Source organism: Vanellus vanellus, assembly GCF_965231255.1.
Source record: "Vanellus vanellus genome assembly, chromosome: 4".
Taxonomy (NCBI): Eukaryota; Metazoa; Chordata; class Aves; order Charadriiformes; family Charadriidae; genus Vanellus; species Vanellus vanellus.
Genome location: NC_138909.1, coordinates 52,566,454 through 52,581,315, shown reverse-complemented (window position 1 = coordinate 52,581,315; position 14,862 = coordinate 52,566,454). Strand labels below are relative to the sequence as shown.

General features: G+C 37.0%; 1 protein-coding gene across 1 annotated transcript in view; it reads right to left on the bottom strand.

The window, feature by feature from the left end:
- The window catches only part of NSD2 (nuclear receptor binding SET domain protein 2), a 75,045-nt gene that overhangs the window by 22,738 nt on the left and 37,445 nt on the right, over positions 1 to 14,862 (bottom strand). Inside the window, exons 6-10 of the mRNA XM_082482220.1 lie at positions 10,021 to 10,165; positions 8,932 to 9,009; positions 7,350 to 7,468; positions 4,131 to 4,212; positions 2,979 to 3,103 (exon numbers count right to left, since the gene is read on the bottom strand). Of these exons, the coding sequence (XP_082338346.1) occupies positions 2,979 to 3,103; positions 4,131 to 4,212; positions 7,350 to 7,468; positions 8,932 to 9,009; positions 10,021 to 10,165 (549 nt within the window). The remainder of the gene's footprint in view (positions 1 to 2,978; positions 3,104 to 4,130; positions 4,213 to 7,349; positions 7,469 to 8,931; positions 9,010 to 10,020; positions 10,166 to 14,862) is intronic.

Below are 14,862 nucleotides of genomic sequence, written 5' to 3'. Positions count from 1 at the left end.
TTACACCAAGTCTTACATAGGCAGTTATAAACTGCTCCGAGCTTTTGCAGACTCCGAAGTGTTGAGAGTTTCTTTCTTACATTTGGCCCTATCTCTTGCTCATTAAGAATTAGATTTAAAAACAAAATCATATTTCACATGAAGTACTTGAGCAAATGACGTCAAGTGCCTCGAAGTAAATCAAGTATTTTGTTTCAAGATTAAATGTAGGTTTATTTATTCATGTATAAACACCTTACTGCTACTATCCATCCACCTTAAAACAACTTCAAAGCCCAATTTTTTTGAAGGGAGCGAAAGCCTACCTTTTAAACTCTGATATGTCAGGTCTATGACATTGTTCTTAAGGCAGATGTCCACACCCCCACCCCTGTCTCTCTCCCCTGTAAATTACATACCCAAAGTAACTTATCAATTGAAAATTTGGCCTTGACTAATTTTATAGTATTTCAAGTAAACCCCACTAAAAAAATACCGCCAATAACAACAAAAAGCATCCAATATCTTTTTTAAAAATGCCAAATAATTTTTCAAACAAGAAAAAACTGAATACACCCTTCCTACATTCTTTCCTAGAATTGAGTTGCAATAGACTGATATTTTAAGAGGTGTGCAGCTAGCAACAGTCCTTGACATATAACAGTCATATCCAACTTCCATTCTGGAACCAGCTGTCACAAATAGTGTTGGAGGAAAAGAAGCGAGGGGAAAAAAAAGCCGGAATCCACTTAGTATTGCTTGGGGAGACGTATGTGCTTGTGGAGTATGCAGAGTTTTTTTCTACCTTTGTTAAGAGAGCATCTAAGCCAACACTTAAAAGTATTATAGTGAACACAGAAATATAAAAGTTAATCAGTAAATGTATTTAATGTTGAGAAGAATTACATCCTATTCAATTAGCTGTGCAAGGCTTTCATCATTGCATGATTGTGTTTGGTTTTTAAACTCTTTCCCTTAACATTCGGAAGGTTTCTCTCTGGATGAATGGTCTCAGGGCACACATATTTAGCCATTTAGATAAGTGCTAAATAATAATACAAAAGGGGAAAAAGTTTGTAAAGCCACCCACACAATCCAAAATTTATATCTTTCCTTGTTTTGTAGAACAGATTAATAGTACGTTCAGAAATACATGCCTGATGTTTTTCTTGCATTTAAAGGCAAAATATATCTAATATCATGGGAAATAAACTGGGTCCAATCCTCAGTTGGTACAAGTTCAGGTCAGTGTAGCTTTAAACCGTCCAAGGATCTAGCCCACTTGTCTGCTCCCCCCTGCACCCAGCTCCGCAAAATCTGTTATTTGTCAGGGTGTATTTTCTGTTGTGTTGATTGTGATTGTTTTAATAAAGTCTTTTCAACACTTGGAAGCAGTTAATTCACTTTCTAGTTTGTGTATCTGTGTTTTGTGATCAGTGTATGATATTATTTTTTCTCACATTTTGCTGTTTAGCAGTAGCTGAGTAAACTAAGAGCTAAGTTTTAAAATTTCCATCTCGGCCTATTTAACCATATCCTTTTTTACATGTGAACCGTTAAGTCACAACCCAAAATCCTACAAAAACGAGCCTTTTGTCGAGAAAGATTTCTGGAGATTTCATTTTATAAAGACCCCATCTAGAGATAGAAGAATCTTTCTCCTGAGATTACAATATTTAGAGATGCGTCTTTAGAGCCAAAAAGGCAGTATGTTCCTTAATCTGCTCTGGCTGAATAGATGGTCCCAAACACAAACAGCCATCACGCAGCAAGTCCCAGCAGTAAAGCCAAACCGGCAGAAACTGGTAAACCAATAGACGAGAGTCTCTCAACTGGGAGAACAAAATGAGAACAAGCATTACTTTACTGGACTGCTGCTAGGGACATTATTTCCCGTGGGACCGCCTTCGCTTGTTTTATTGGGGTACAGGAGGGAGAATTTGTTGGGTTTTGGTGTCACAATGTTTTTCCAGTTACAGCAAGATATACAGCCATCAACATGCAAACTTTTTTCCCCACCCAAAGGTAAAGCATTTACTGAGCATCGTCTAGATATTTTAACTGCATTCCTTACGGTGTCTAAGCACCTCATGCGTTTGTTAGGGGAGATGAAAGAGTCTCTCGGATAGCTGGAAGCCCTGCTCCCTTGTTAGCAGGCAAGTATTTTCTCTACAGCTTTTGTAATACAAACTGCTTGGAGCTGTTTGTCTACGGATGTTTTACTAAATCCTACCCACTACACTTCTGAATCCACCTGCAAAACAGCATGCATACTTCACCCTCATGCTGCCACTCTTTGGCTAATTGGTTTTAATAGCACAGATGTCTTGGGGAATGGTTTCATGGATTGTATGAATACACTTCTGGTACATACGTTTCATTTATTGTATGTCAATTGAGAAGAATTACAGTTCCAAATACGCCGAGCTAAGACTATGATTAGTAAGTATCAAAAAGATACATCCTTCACTGCCTGTTGAACTCTACTGGGGATGAAGCTATTTGCATCACAGAGAAATAGCACTGAAAGAGCCTGAAAACTAATTTGAGCTTAAAGGGGGCTCTGCTCAGAAAACTGTCCAGTTCTAGATCAAACAGAGGATTAGGAAACTTGCTTCAATATAAAAGCTATGGCAACATGACAATATTGAGTTACATAATGTAACTAATGTAGTACACTTACATAAAGTCTGTAGAAGAAAATACAGAACACACTGGCATTTTACTTTGCCTCTAATAGAAGGTTACAATTCTAAAACTTTGTTGGTAAATACATTAAAAACCACAATATCATCTCGACGTCCCCAAATCAGACGTTCGTATTACAATAAATGAATTTGCAATGCACACATTAACAGGTTTCACAGAGGCCAAAAGTGTAACTTGTCTAGAGCACCAACGTTAGAGAATTCGCCTTTGATTTTTTGTTTTTAAACAAGAATCACACCTGAAAATTTCTGTAATTAAATGGCTGTGTGCAAACACCACTTTTTTTTTACCTCATTCTCAGTTAAGGAAGCTGAAGGAGATGAACTCTTGCTAAAAGCAAGAGTTGAAGATTCTGCTGCTGAAGCCCGATTTCGCTTCTTCAGAGGTTTACATGCATCAGACAGATTTTTCGTTGCTGTAAAATAATTTTGGTTTACAAAGTGAAGTTTGGAACTTTAAAACCTTATCTCCCTGAAGCCATTTAAAATATTCCTTCAGATAAAGGAAGGAACGATTTAGGTAGGTCTTCTGGGCACCTACGTAGGGCTGAGAGAACACAGAGTAAGTTTCTGAAACCATGTGTTTTGGCTTGATTTTAAAAATAAAGAGGTTTCTGTTAATCAAATATGTACTACAAATGGCTAAGAAACGTTTTCCCCATTTATTTTTTTTTTGGCTCATCTCTATTATAATCAAAATATCTTGTGACTTATGACCTCTTTAAAGCAGAGGTAACAGTTATCTCCTCAGAGAAACATTAGAAGGCCTACGTGATCTCATCACACTCCGAGTGCCACTAACACTTCGTTAAGAGAAAGGTTATACACAGGAGAGCCAGGTACCAGACATGATCTATGGCACGTCACCACTTCTACATTGCGCAGAACTTACTGAAGATTACTTGTCTTTGGCATATCATTATAATACCTAAAGAGACATGCTCTTACAGGAGTTACCTTAAACTTGAGCATCATTAACAAGTCCGACTTTCGGCTTTTGGTCCAAGGTTATTTAGAATTCCCTCTCGCGTTCCACACTGCCTCCCATCAAGCATCATTTTAAAAGGACTAAAATCGCATAGTAACTGATTACATTGATGGTCACTGCACTTGTTTTATTGGGCTAATGCACAATGACGAATTGGAGCAGTAGGATTTCTATCACTGCTCGCCAAGATCACAGGGCAATAGCTTTAATTTGGTGCCATCAAATGGTGAACTTGTGAACTGCTGCTCTAAATCAGCAATACACAATTTCAGTCGAGTATAATGTTGCAAAATGGTGGTAGTGAAGGAAGAGGGCACGCCCCCCCCCATCTGTGGCATAGTGGCTGTAACTGGTTATTGCGTTAGCAAAATTTAGCCGGCTGCCTCAGACAACCTGTTTATTTTAAAATTATTTAATTGAAAAAGTTACATTAAAACTTATTCTGACCACATTACCTGACTGGTTCTTTTGTGAAGAGGAGGTTTCTGTGACCTTAGAAGAGTTTGTTTTTGCTGTTTTGTCATTGCTTGTCTCCCTCTGTCACAAAAAAAAATATGAAAAAATAAAAAAACTCCTAATTTATGAGTGGTTGGATAAAACTGGCAATTACTTCTGGATTTAAGTTATTAAAAAGAAAGTGTCTTTACAAATATCTGAATGGTAATGTAGTTAAGCTAGCCCCATTTAAGTGATTTTTAAAACTCATTTACAGCACAGGGTACAAACCCGGAAACAAATGAGAAAAAATAAAGAACACAGTATTCCAGCATCCCACTTATCCATCCCAAACTCAGCATATCAAAAAGGGGAGCTCAAAATGAACACAAAACATGTAAATTATCCTTACTATTCTTCGTCTAAGCTGGTCAAATAAAAACTTTCAATTATTAAAGGTAAACTGCAGAATTAGTATATAAATTTGAGAATAAACCCTGTGCAGAATTTTAAGTCTCAGAGAGGCTTGCTTTCAACTCCAGAACTTATAGCAGTGCCATTTTTTAAATTACTATGGTTAAGATTGTTTCAGCATTTCCAAAATAAAAGCACTATTTTCACAGGAGCATAAACAACACATAAATTTGCTCCGGGTTGAGGATTCATCATTAGAAGCTTAGGCCGAAAACTGGGGAAGTTTTTGTCAAAGCTTTGTCAAAATTAGACACCGTTCCTTACACACGCCACTATTTTTTCTTTTTGTAGGTTACAAATTCATTCAAGTAATAAGCCACTAAAATTGTAGCCAAGAATGCTTAACCCTGACAAATGCTCACCTGATCCATAAGAGTAATTCTACTAAACAGAAGGTTTTACACACTTTTTCATATTCTTCATCTGGCATTCAGTTCTACAGAAGATGTGCAGGTGAACGCCCCAAAGGCCAGAGAACTGGCTTCCTTTGTAAAAATAAATATGAATGGCTACTGCACGACAGATGTGCTACACTGTGCTTTTTCTGACTCCTAAGTAGATGAAGACACCCTACCGCTAACGCCACCGGAGGCTCACAAAGTCACTTTTGTAAGATTACTGTTACACTTCCGTGTAAAAATGAAAGAAAATGTACAGCATAGTTCACTCTTAAATTTAAAGCATCCTTTACAGAACCCCCATTTGGTTAATGTGCATTTTATATACATCGTGAGAGCACCAATGAATGAATTAGCTTTTCAAAACTTCCATATGGGTGCTTATTACTTTGTGCGGAAACATCCAGATTTGGTAAGTAAGAATTACCAACAAAAAGGAGAGGATAATGCACAACTCTCATGCAAGAAGTAAAACATCATGAAAAAAAGTCCTTAAAGCTTCTCCTATCCAAAACGATTGGAACAAAAGCCTGCAGGTAAACTGGGAACAGCAGAAGGAAGGTGTATGGTTAGTGTTTGCTTTTTTGAATAGTTACATAGACGCTTCCACTGTCATCCACTAAATGTATGCAGCAGCATATACAGCTAGAAGTACCCCGGGCTGGTGAAGGCAGGAAAAAGACTACAAGATAATTCATAAAAGAAACCGCAAAGCAACCAGTCTACAGTATCTGACCCTTCTGCGGACAGAAGCACAAACGCTGCTATATGCATTTAGTTTCCAAATTACCAAATATTTACACACACCAGATTCCTCCTAACTAGTTCTGATAAACAGATCGGACAGAGGACAACACTTTTTAAATGCACATTACTAAGTCAGCATTACTACTGGTACGTATCTGATGGGAATCATTCGTCTCGTTTATTTATTTATTTTCCTGTTAATATTCACATCTGCATCACAGCATCCAAGATACCAGAATCTCCTCTGCATGAACTATACTGCAACCACCTTCCGTTCTACTTGTGATAATGTAGACTAATTGCAGTGTACCAATGCCAGTGGGACAGTAAAGAAGTAACTTTAGGGACAGTCAAAACAAGGACTTCATAGCAGGAATTAATTACAATAAGTAAACTTAATTATTCCGTGGATCTAGCATATTACAGTGAATTCAAATCAATTAGGCAAGTTCAAAAAGGGTCCAAAAACCTTCTAAAATATAAGACAAATATTCAACGACTAACCCGTTAGAGCAAGTACAAAAACCAGTTTTGGCCCTTCTGTCTGCAAAGGTAACAACATTTATCTCAGAATTATCTGTCCCTTGCAATAAGCTCATTAAGCCTGGCTCATTAAGCGATGAGCTCATTAAGCCATTATTTTTTATACTGAACTCTAAACAAGTTGTCTGAATATCCACAAGATCAACAGAGGTACTAAAATAACCAGCCTACCAAACAAACTGACGTCTACGAATGTGACCTCAATATTTCATTTAAAAAATAAATCCATTAAATTTCCTTATATTAGGTTGTTTCATTTAATTGCTGTACCTCTAAAGTCCTGAGATGAGGTCTGCGATTCTCACACTACAGTATGATACTGTAATGACATACCTGAAAACACTTGTGAGCTAAGCCTTCCACACAAGTAAAATCCATGAAGTTCACTGGTCTACATGCATGACTGAATGAATCTGTGCTTAAGTCTCTACAAAATTTGGGCTGTATATACATAGTTTTAGTGACCTATGTAAGGAAAAATCTCATTCTACCAGGCAAGCTAAACTGAAAAGAAGCCTGTGATTTGTGTAATAAATATACTGTAATATTTACTGCAGTTTCCTAACTTAAGAAATGGGTCAGCATGCCACTCTAAAATGTTCTATAGGCTTCCAGTTCTCGAAAAGTAGTTTTTCCGGTGCGCTTTACTGGCTTTCTTCTCTCCCCCCACTTTTGTCTAAATTAAGCATTGACTAAAAATATATTTTTTTTTTTTACATTCTTGTATACATCTCTGAACTCCAATTCAGGAGGAAAGAAAAAGAACTACAAAGCATGACAACATGGAAAGGTCACGCCTCTGCACATTCCTTTAGGAAACCGATTTTTCTCAGCATACATTTTCACCACAGTTTAAGTAGCAAGTGCAACTTGTCGTACCTCCATCCTCAAAACCAAAGAAAGAAAAAAAACCCAAAGCAACAAGCTCACGTGTATCTCTGAATATTTACAACAGTTTGATTTGATATACAGACATTATTTTTTTAATCCTGAAAACGGAAATGCTGACAAACTTAACTACAGCAATGTGATTGGTGCTGCTATAAATCAACCCAAACAAACCAACAACATAATTACCTTCCGATTATTCTGCTTATCCATCCTGAGTCTTTTCCTAGGTGCCTCCTGAACTTCAAAATCTTCTGTAGGCTCCTTTGTCCTCTTTTTTTGGTTTCTTTTATTTCCATGTAAGTTACCTTGGGATGGGGGATGGGGGAAACTTACATGAAAAATAATCTAAAACCCACTTTCAAATTATTTTGAACTGATCTAGTTATTTGTTACTTTTCTTTCAGTCATTATTTTTAAAACATGGTTAAACATTAACACAGTTCGGTGCCTTCTTAACACTTAAGGTCTGGTTTCTGGTGCTGAAGACTAACTCTAGAACATGTCCAAATCAACGGCTTCATACTCGAGTTGTTTTCGAAAGAGGAGTCTACTTGTTTAAGTGCTAGTTTAAGATTTGAATATCACTGTTTCATATCGTCAGACTGCACGATTGATCTATACAGCTTTTAACTCTCCTGCCACTTTGTAACAGTGTCTTATCACTGAAATGAATTTTTAAGTCCCCTCCTTAAGTCTCCTTTAAGTTCTCCAAATGATACAGATGAAGATACTGGTGACATCTATTAAGGGGCCTCTGGAAAAGACAAGATATCACCGACTGTACAGATTAATTTTCTCTTTCTGGTATGGCAGTTCCAGACTCTCTAACAAGCTTACTTGTGTTTTACAGGAGACCGTAAGATCCCCTTCCTTTGTGAACCAAAATCCTAAGAACAGAATCACGTTGGCCATTTTAAACCAACGGAGTTATTCACATATTTAGATGATCGTTCACTGTAAAGTTCAAGCAGCTGCTAAATTACAAAAGGTCAGTGACTAACCTACACACCCCTTCCACAGGTTCAGCTATTGTTTGCACTCACTCTACCTCGAGAAGATAGACGAAGGTTTAGGAAGTGGTCTGCTTCATCGGGATGAAAGGACAACATTATTACACTCTCCAGTACTCTCTAGTTTATGAAGCTACCGAGTATTATTAGTATGAAGACTGCAAGCTCCAGGGGCACAAATACGTTAACTGAAAATTGCCCTACAGCTACAAGCGTTCTATTCCAGTGGGAACAAATAGCTGCAAATATTAAAAATATAGCAACTTGAAAATATGGGTAATTTTCAAATTAATGTTCTCATCTAAACAATCTAGGACATATTCTATTATCATACTCTGAATCCACAAAGCAGACTGAAATGGCTCCAGGAGAACCTGCTACTTACAAAAAGCCAGCAAAAGAAATCCCACAATATTCTTCCAAGTTAAGATAAGAGGATTTGGGTAGGGGAGCGATTGAACTGACATGTTTTCATCTGTAGATAACTATAAATGTACACAATATATGTACTAGAAACACCTGGTACAGGTACAATTTCAATTACATTTCTTGCAATATGACACTGAGGAAGGTGAACAAAATTCAGCACTACAGTGTTTAGATATTTAATTTGGGAACCATTAAAACTCTAACGTCAAGGAAGACAACATCTGAGATAAAATAAAGAGATTATGATACGTGGGTGATTACATAAAAAAATACACTCAATAGCTACTTATAATGATGAACTATTTGCACACAACACAAATTTCAATTACTTCTGGATCTTGATCTCCTTTTAGGTGAGTCTTGAAACACTTTACGTTTGGCCTCTCCAATATTCTTCAATGATGAACCTTGAGAGATACAGAATGTGTTTTTTTTTAAAACTGATATCCAAATATTTGACACTTAAATTTTAAAGTTAAAAACTTTTCAATTTTCCACAAAATGATGTTATTTCACACACACACAGTTAACAAAACTGACTGCCATTTTTATACAAGTTTTTCCAAGTCTCACAAACTTTCAAACACTCCCTCTCATTCTTGTCATTGCCCAAAGCAGCACCTGTTGGCTTCTAATACTTTCATAAGTCTTATTACAGTGCTGTAAAACTATTTAAATTTGAAAAGTGATAGCTAGTTAAATTTGATAAACTTCGTGCAAATGCATAACTATCTTCCTCCTTCTTTCTCAAATAAGCGACTCCAAAACCCCTCAATATTTTGCAAAATAATTGTGACCGTTTATCAAAACCAAAAGCTAGACAACAGCAACAAAAAATAAAAGGAGAAAAAAAAAAAGTATTTGCAATCTTGTACAATGTCCTAAAAACTTTTGAGTAGCACAATAAAATGCCAAACGGATGAAAGTTTCAGAATAAAGTTTGGAATACTTCTTCCTGAGTTGATGATGACACGAGGTAATAAACTTTAGGTATATATGAAGAACAGGTGTAGCACTGATTCAACTTTTAAAACCACTTCCTAACTATTCCATAAAAAAAACAACTCAAATTTTACTAATAGTAACACTTCGTCTTCCCTTCCCACCATCCACTCGTAACAGGCAGTGGATGCAATGGCAGCTGCTTATGGGCAGAAGAAGAATGAGAAATCAGCAATCTCTAAACAGTAGAAGGTTTACATATAACAACTTTTCAGAACAATGAGCAAGAAATGTAGACTTCATGGGTTGCGTTTATTGTAACCATTGGCATTCCTTTGCTATTGGCACAAACACCAAGAATTAAAACCGGAAAACAGTGAAAGCTGTTTTCCCTACAGGTCTCAAATATGTGCTTAGTTAACACCACTATGTATATCAAATTTAGTTAGAGTACACTAGCACAGTTTTACGTTTACCAGAGTCTTCTTCAGATTTGGGAGAGGTCACTATGGCAAACTTTGTGTTATAGCGAGCTTTCTGTTTTTCACTAAGCATGTTCCACTGCGATTCGAGCAATTCTTCAATCTCCTCACTTGACGCATCTGGATGTTCAGCAACCACCTACACATACAGAAACAGGGTTGTATTAAAAAACAGGTGACCATTGAAAAGAATGGCGTACGTACTTCTATTGCTTTGGAAAACTAGATACAAACAAGTTACCTAATGTTTTCGCTGTAGACAGAACTAGATTAAAGCCTTCTGTATCCAGTTTTTCTTTGAATAACCACTTCTCTCTCTGTCTCTCTCAAAAAACAAATCTATTAGCATATTCAGAAGTATTAAGAATAATTTTGGAAGTATCGATTTGCCTTTTAACATTCAAAAAATGGAGTAAGTGTAAAACTTGTCTTGTGGTCAGTCAAAAAAATTTGTATTTTTTCTTGATGAAGTTTAAATCTATACCGCAAAAGACAGACAAGCAATATTGGAATATATGTTTGCCTACAAAGAGATCCATCAATTCATAGGAGAAGTCATTAAACATAGAACTCATTACACCTATCTTAGCAGAGAGATTTACACAAGCTAGCATTTGATGCAACATTTTCCTGTCTTCATTCATCATTTTATACTATGGGTTTGAATATTAGGAACTCAAAAAGCTGTGCATCTTTTCTTAATAATATAAGCATGACACATAACAGCTATCAATGTGGAATTTAAGAGTTTCTAGAAGTTTGTTCAACACAAACAGAAAATCCAGTATTAAAAACAAAGAAAAAATCCCGCTGAACTCCTTCAGTATTCCCATACTTCTACTTAAGGAAAACCAGATCTGATTAATCATAGAAGTCAGAAAGCTCTAAGACTTTACGAACTGCAGAAATTAAACAGTAGCTTTAAAAACAACTCCTCTCATCTCACCACTCAGCATTGTCCAAAATCCTGTAACTGGAGTGATGCAACCAATACCCAAATATCATAGAGCAAAATAAATACTAGGGCAACAAAGCCAGGCGTTCAAACAGTAACACCATTCAACAGAATAGAAATACAAATTTTCTGTGATAAGTGTAAATGATTAAACCTAATTTCTTAGAACTTAGTGTATTCAAATTGCATTTCCTGTTGTCAAACAAGATATAAGTGTGACTGAAATTCTCCAGGTGTTAGAACAGTTGTAGTACCTTCCTTCCATTGGGACTATTCAATGTCTAGGGAAATTAATGCTGTGGTTTTTCTCCTAGTAGAGTAGTATGAGTTCTCTTGCTTCTATCTGGCATAACCCCACCAGGTAAAGCTTGGAGAACACAGCTACCTTCGGAAGCCTCTACTCAAAGTTTGATTAAAATCCAACAATGTCAGAAAAGTTATTGAGAGGGGGGAATGTAGACAGACCCACAAGATACTCCTCCCACAAATCTCACTTCTTTAGAAAAAGAAATTAGCTGCTAAGTGCATAGTTCATTGCGCTCAACTAGGGCACAGAGTTATTTACTTCTCTAAGAAAAAATGAGCTTTGCTCGCCCAAATGAGATACACTTTAATATGACCTCCAGTCCCACTGAAATACTAATAAAAACAACTTTCAACTGACTAGGAGCGCTGTGAAATGACAAACAAAAGACACTCATGGTTCTTAATGGTTAAGGGATCCTTGCAAAAAGCAGCCTCCAAGGAGAAAGCCTGGCAGTCTTCTCCAAAGTCTTCATACCGTGATACTCAATCCTGGCATACGTACTGGAAATGATGTATCGAGTACGTTGATGTACACGAAAATCACGCACTTCTCCCAGCTACATCTAAGTCTAACTATGCTACAGAACTCATGGAAGATCTTTTCTTGGATCTGGAAATTAATATCACTATAGGTGTGGAAAACACGGTACTTTGACCAGGACCATCCCAGCCCATCCAAGCAAGTACATTACCTTTGCTCTTACTTTGTCTTGATGTTCAACAACTCCTTACACATCCAAGAATCTTCAATTCTAAACCCTACTAGTGAAATTATTTCTTAATTTACTTCAAAACGGACTCAAGGAGGGCCTGTGTGCCTCTCACTGAACGATACCTTCATCTCAAGTCAGACACTCCCTTCTAATAATTACTATGGTTATAGTTCACTGAGGAAGCGCATAGGAATGCCAATAGTACAAAATACATCTTTACTCCTTTGGTAACAGCAGAAAATACTTAATGCGTCACTACAACCTTTAAAGTGCTCTAAGCTTTCAACACCTCCCTTGGGGAAGCATGCCTCTTAAATCATTAAAAACGTTTTCCAGCAGTTCATCCAGTCTTCCTGCAGCCATCATTCATTTCTAAAAATTTCAACTATTCTTCACCCTCCTACCCCCAGAAAAAGCAACACAAAAAGTGGTGATTAATAAACCCAAACCGATACCTGAATCCTAGTACCGTACAAAGCCAGGCTCCAAGCAAGACACAGCAGAAACGGCTCTACTTTTAAAAGAGCCCATGATTAGCAGAGGGGCCATGATAATTAGAGGCCCCATAAGAGAAGTCTATAGTCATTTCTTTCCATTCACTTCCATCCCTTCCCAAGTCTGGGGGCCAGACAGCCTCTTCTGGATCCACAGTCTTCCTTTCTTCTAGGTTTCTACACGCAAATACTAAAGCAGCCATACACTAAACTCTCAGACGCCAGGAATACAAGTAGCTCAAAACCACGTTTGTTTTTTAGACAATGCTATCACTCCTCCTAAAGCATCAGACATCTACAACAGCAACAAAACAAACTCTTAGATGGAAAGCAAACCATGCAAGTTGAACCAGATAAGCCCAACAGACGTGGAAACTCCGAATACTAGTCTGGATACAATCTCCGCCTTCCACCAAAGGCACAGACCTGCCAGTTTAGAAGCAACATGATAGGCTGGAAGTGCTAACTAAACTCAGGTAACTTAGGTTCTGCGCAAGAAACATGAAGATCTAAAATGTTATTTCTCCACTTTGCCAGTTAACTCTGAATCAAGAGAAAGGAAAGACAGGTTCTACTGCCCTGATCGGTTAGAGGGACTGTTATCTGCAGTTACCTGTTATCTGCAGTTTTTGTAACCTACTTCTGTTCCATGCAGAGAAGTGCTTCTGTACCTATTAGAATGGATCACACAATCAGGTGGATTTGGGTTTTCATGACTGATGTTATTAAAAGGTATTCTAGGCAGATATGGCAGGATATCCTCTCTCTAAATATATATAATATTTGAAACTAGCTTCCTTCTACTTAAAGCTACGTGCAACATTAGCCACTATCATCAGAGGGATTTTCAAATTTATGCAAGTTTTTCGGTTTCCCAAAATGGCACCGAAGACAAAGCAATTCCTCAATGTCAAATATTGTAATAGCCTTCATATTTTCCATCTATTAATTTGAGAATTGCAGTGTAACCATAGTAGGGAATGAAGCTTGATAACTGGCACAGAAAATAGAAATATAACATCAGAGACTCAGCATGTCTCTTCTGTGGTAAGATATGTTTGGCTCAGAGTCCATGAAACCAGTCATAATAATCTCATTTCTTCCACAGAAGCAATTTCACATCCCTCAATATTGCACAAGACTTCTTGTTACCTATGTTAAAGGTCAAGGAAATTCCCCCTTGCCACTATACAAGACACAAGGCTACTTATAGAAGAACTGGAAATAGAACTCAGGTCTCTCATATATGAGACATGATATACCCATACAGATTTTCATAATGACCATGTGAAAATCTATATTTAGTCGTCTGGCTACAAACCCCTTCCATTTCAAGAGCCAGCAAACTGAACTGCCACTGCTTTTCTCAATTTAACCACAGCCAGTAAAAGCTATATGTAACACTGTGTTTTCATTCTCAGTATTAGCTTAAGTTGCAAGGATCTAAAAAGATCCTAAGTTGAACCACAACTAATTGGCTTCCATACAACAGAATCTGCCTTTCAATTTTTCTTTATAAAAAGAAAAAAATTTTCTTTATAAAAAGTTCATATCTATTAATGCTTTCTATCACAAATATCCTATAATGAAGTCAACTACTCAGTAGCTAAAGAGTTTGGCAAAGTCATCATTGACTTACTGGTCCTTTAGTAGGTATTATGGAACAGTATAACTACAAGAAAATATGAGAAGGCATGCTTCTTTCACTGCATGGAATTGTACTGCAAATGGAGCAGAGGGTTGTAAGGAAGAAAAATGACGGTCATGATTTTAAAATAATGAGCTAGAACAGCAGTACTGCTTTTATACTTTCAAGAGTCTTCCTCAGAAATGTTGATACTAAGGTATTTATTTATTCTACCTTGTCGAATACAAGGAATACGATATTCTACCTTGAGTGTAATCCTCTCAAGAGGACCCAGTTTCTGTCCCAGCAGATTGCACACTGACAGTGATTTTCACAAGCTTTGGTAACTACCTTCTTTTGAAGCTCAGCAAAACATTCTAGGTAGGGAAATTGAGTTTTTGAGGAGTTCAAAGGCAAGGAAACATACCAAAGGAATTGAGCCACATCTTCAGAAAGAATGCACACACTAACTACAAGGAGATTGCCACAAACAGCATAACCTTTGTTATATTTGCCTGAGCATATGTATGCACATCTACTACATTTTACACACATTAAAAAATAAATATGGCTAATGCAAAGGACTACTAGATTATGTAGGAAGATACTAACACAACTCAGGCTAGAAGTACAATGGCATTATGACTATCTTGTTTATATTGCTCATCTACATTCCCTTCTTTCTATGTTCCTGTCTACACTAAGATTTGATGCAGGCATACCTTGTCAAGCGCAGAGTAT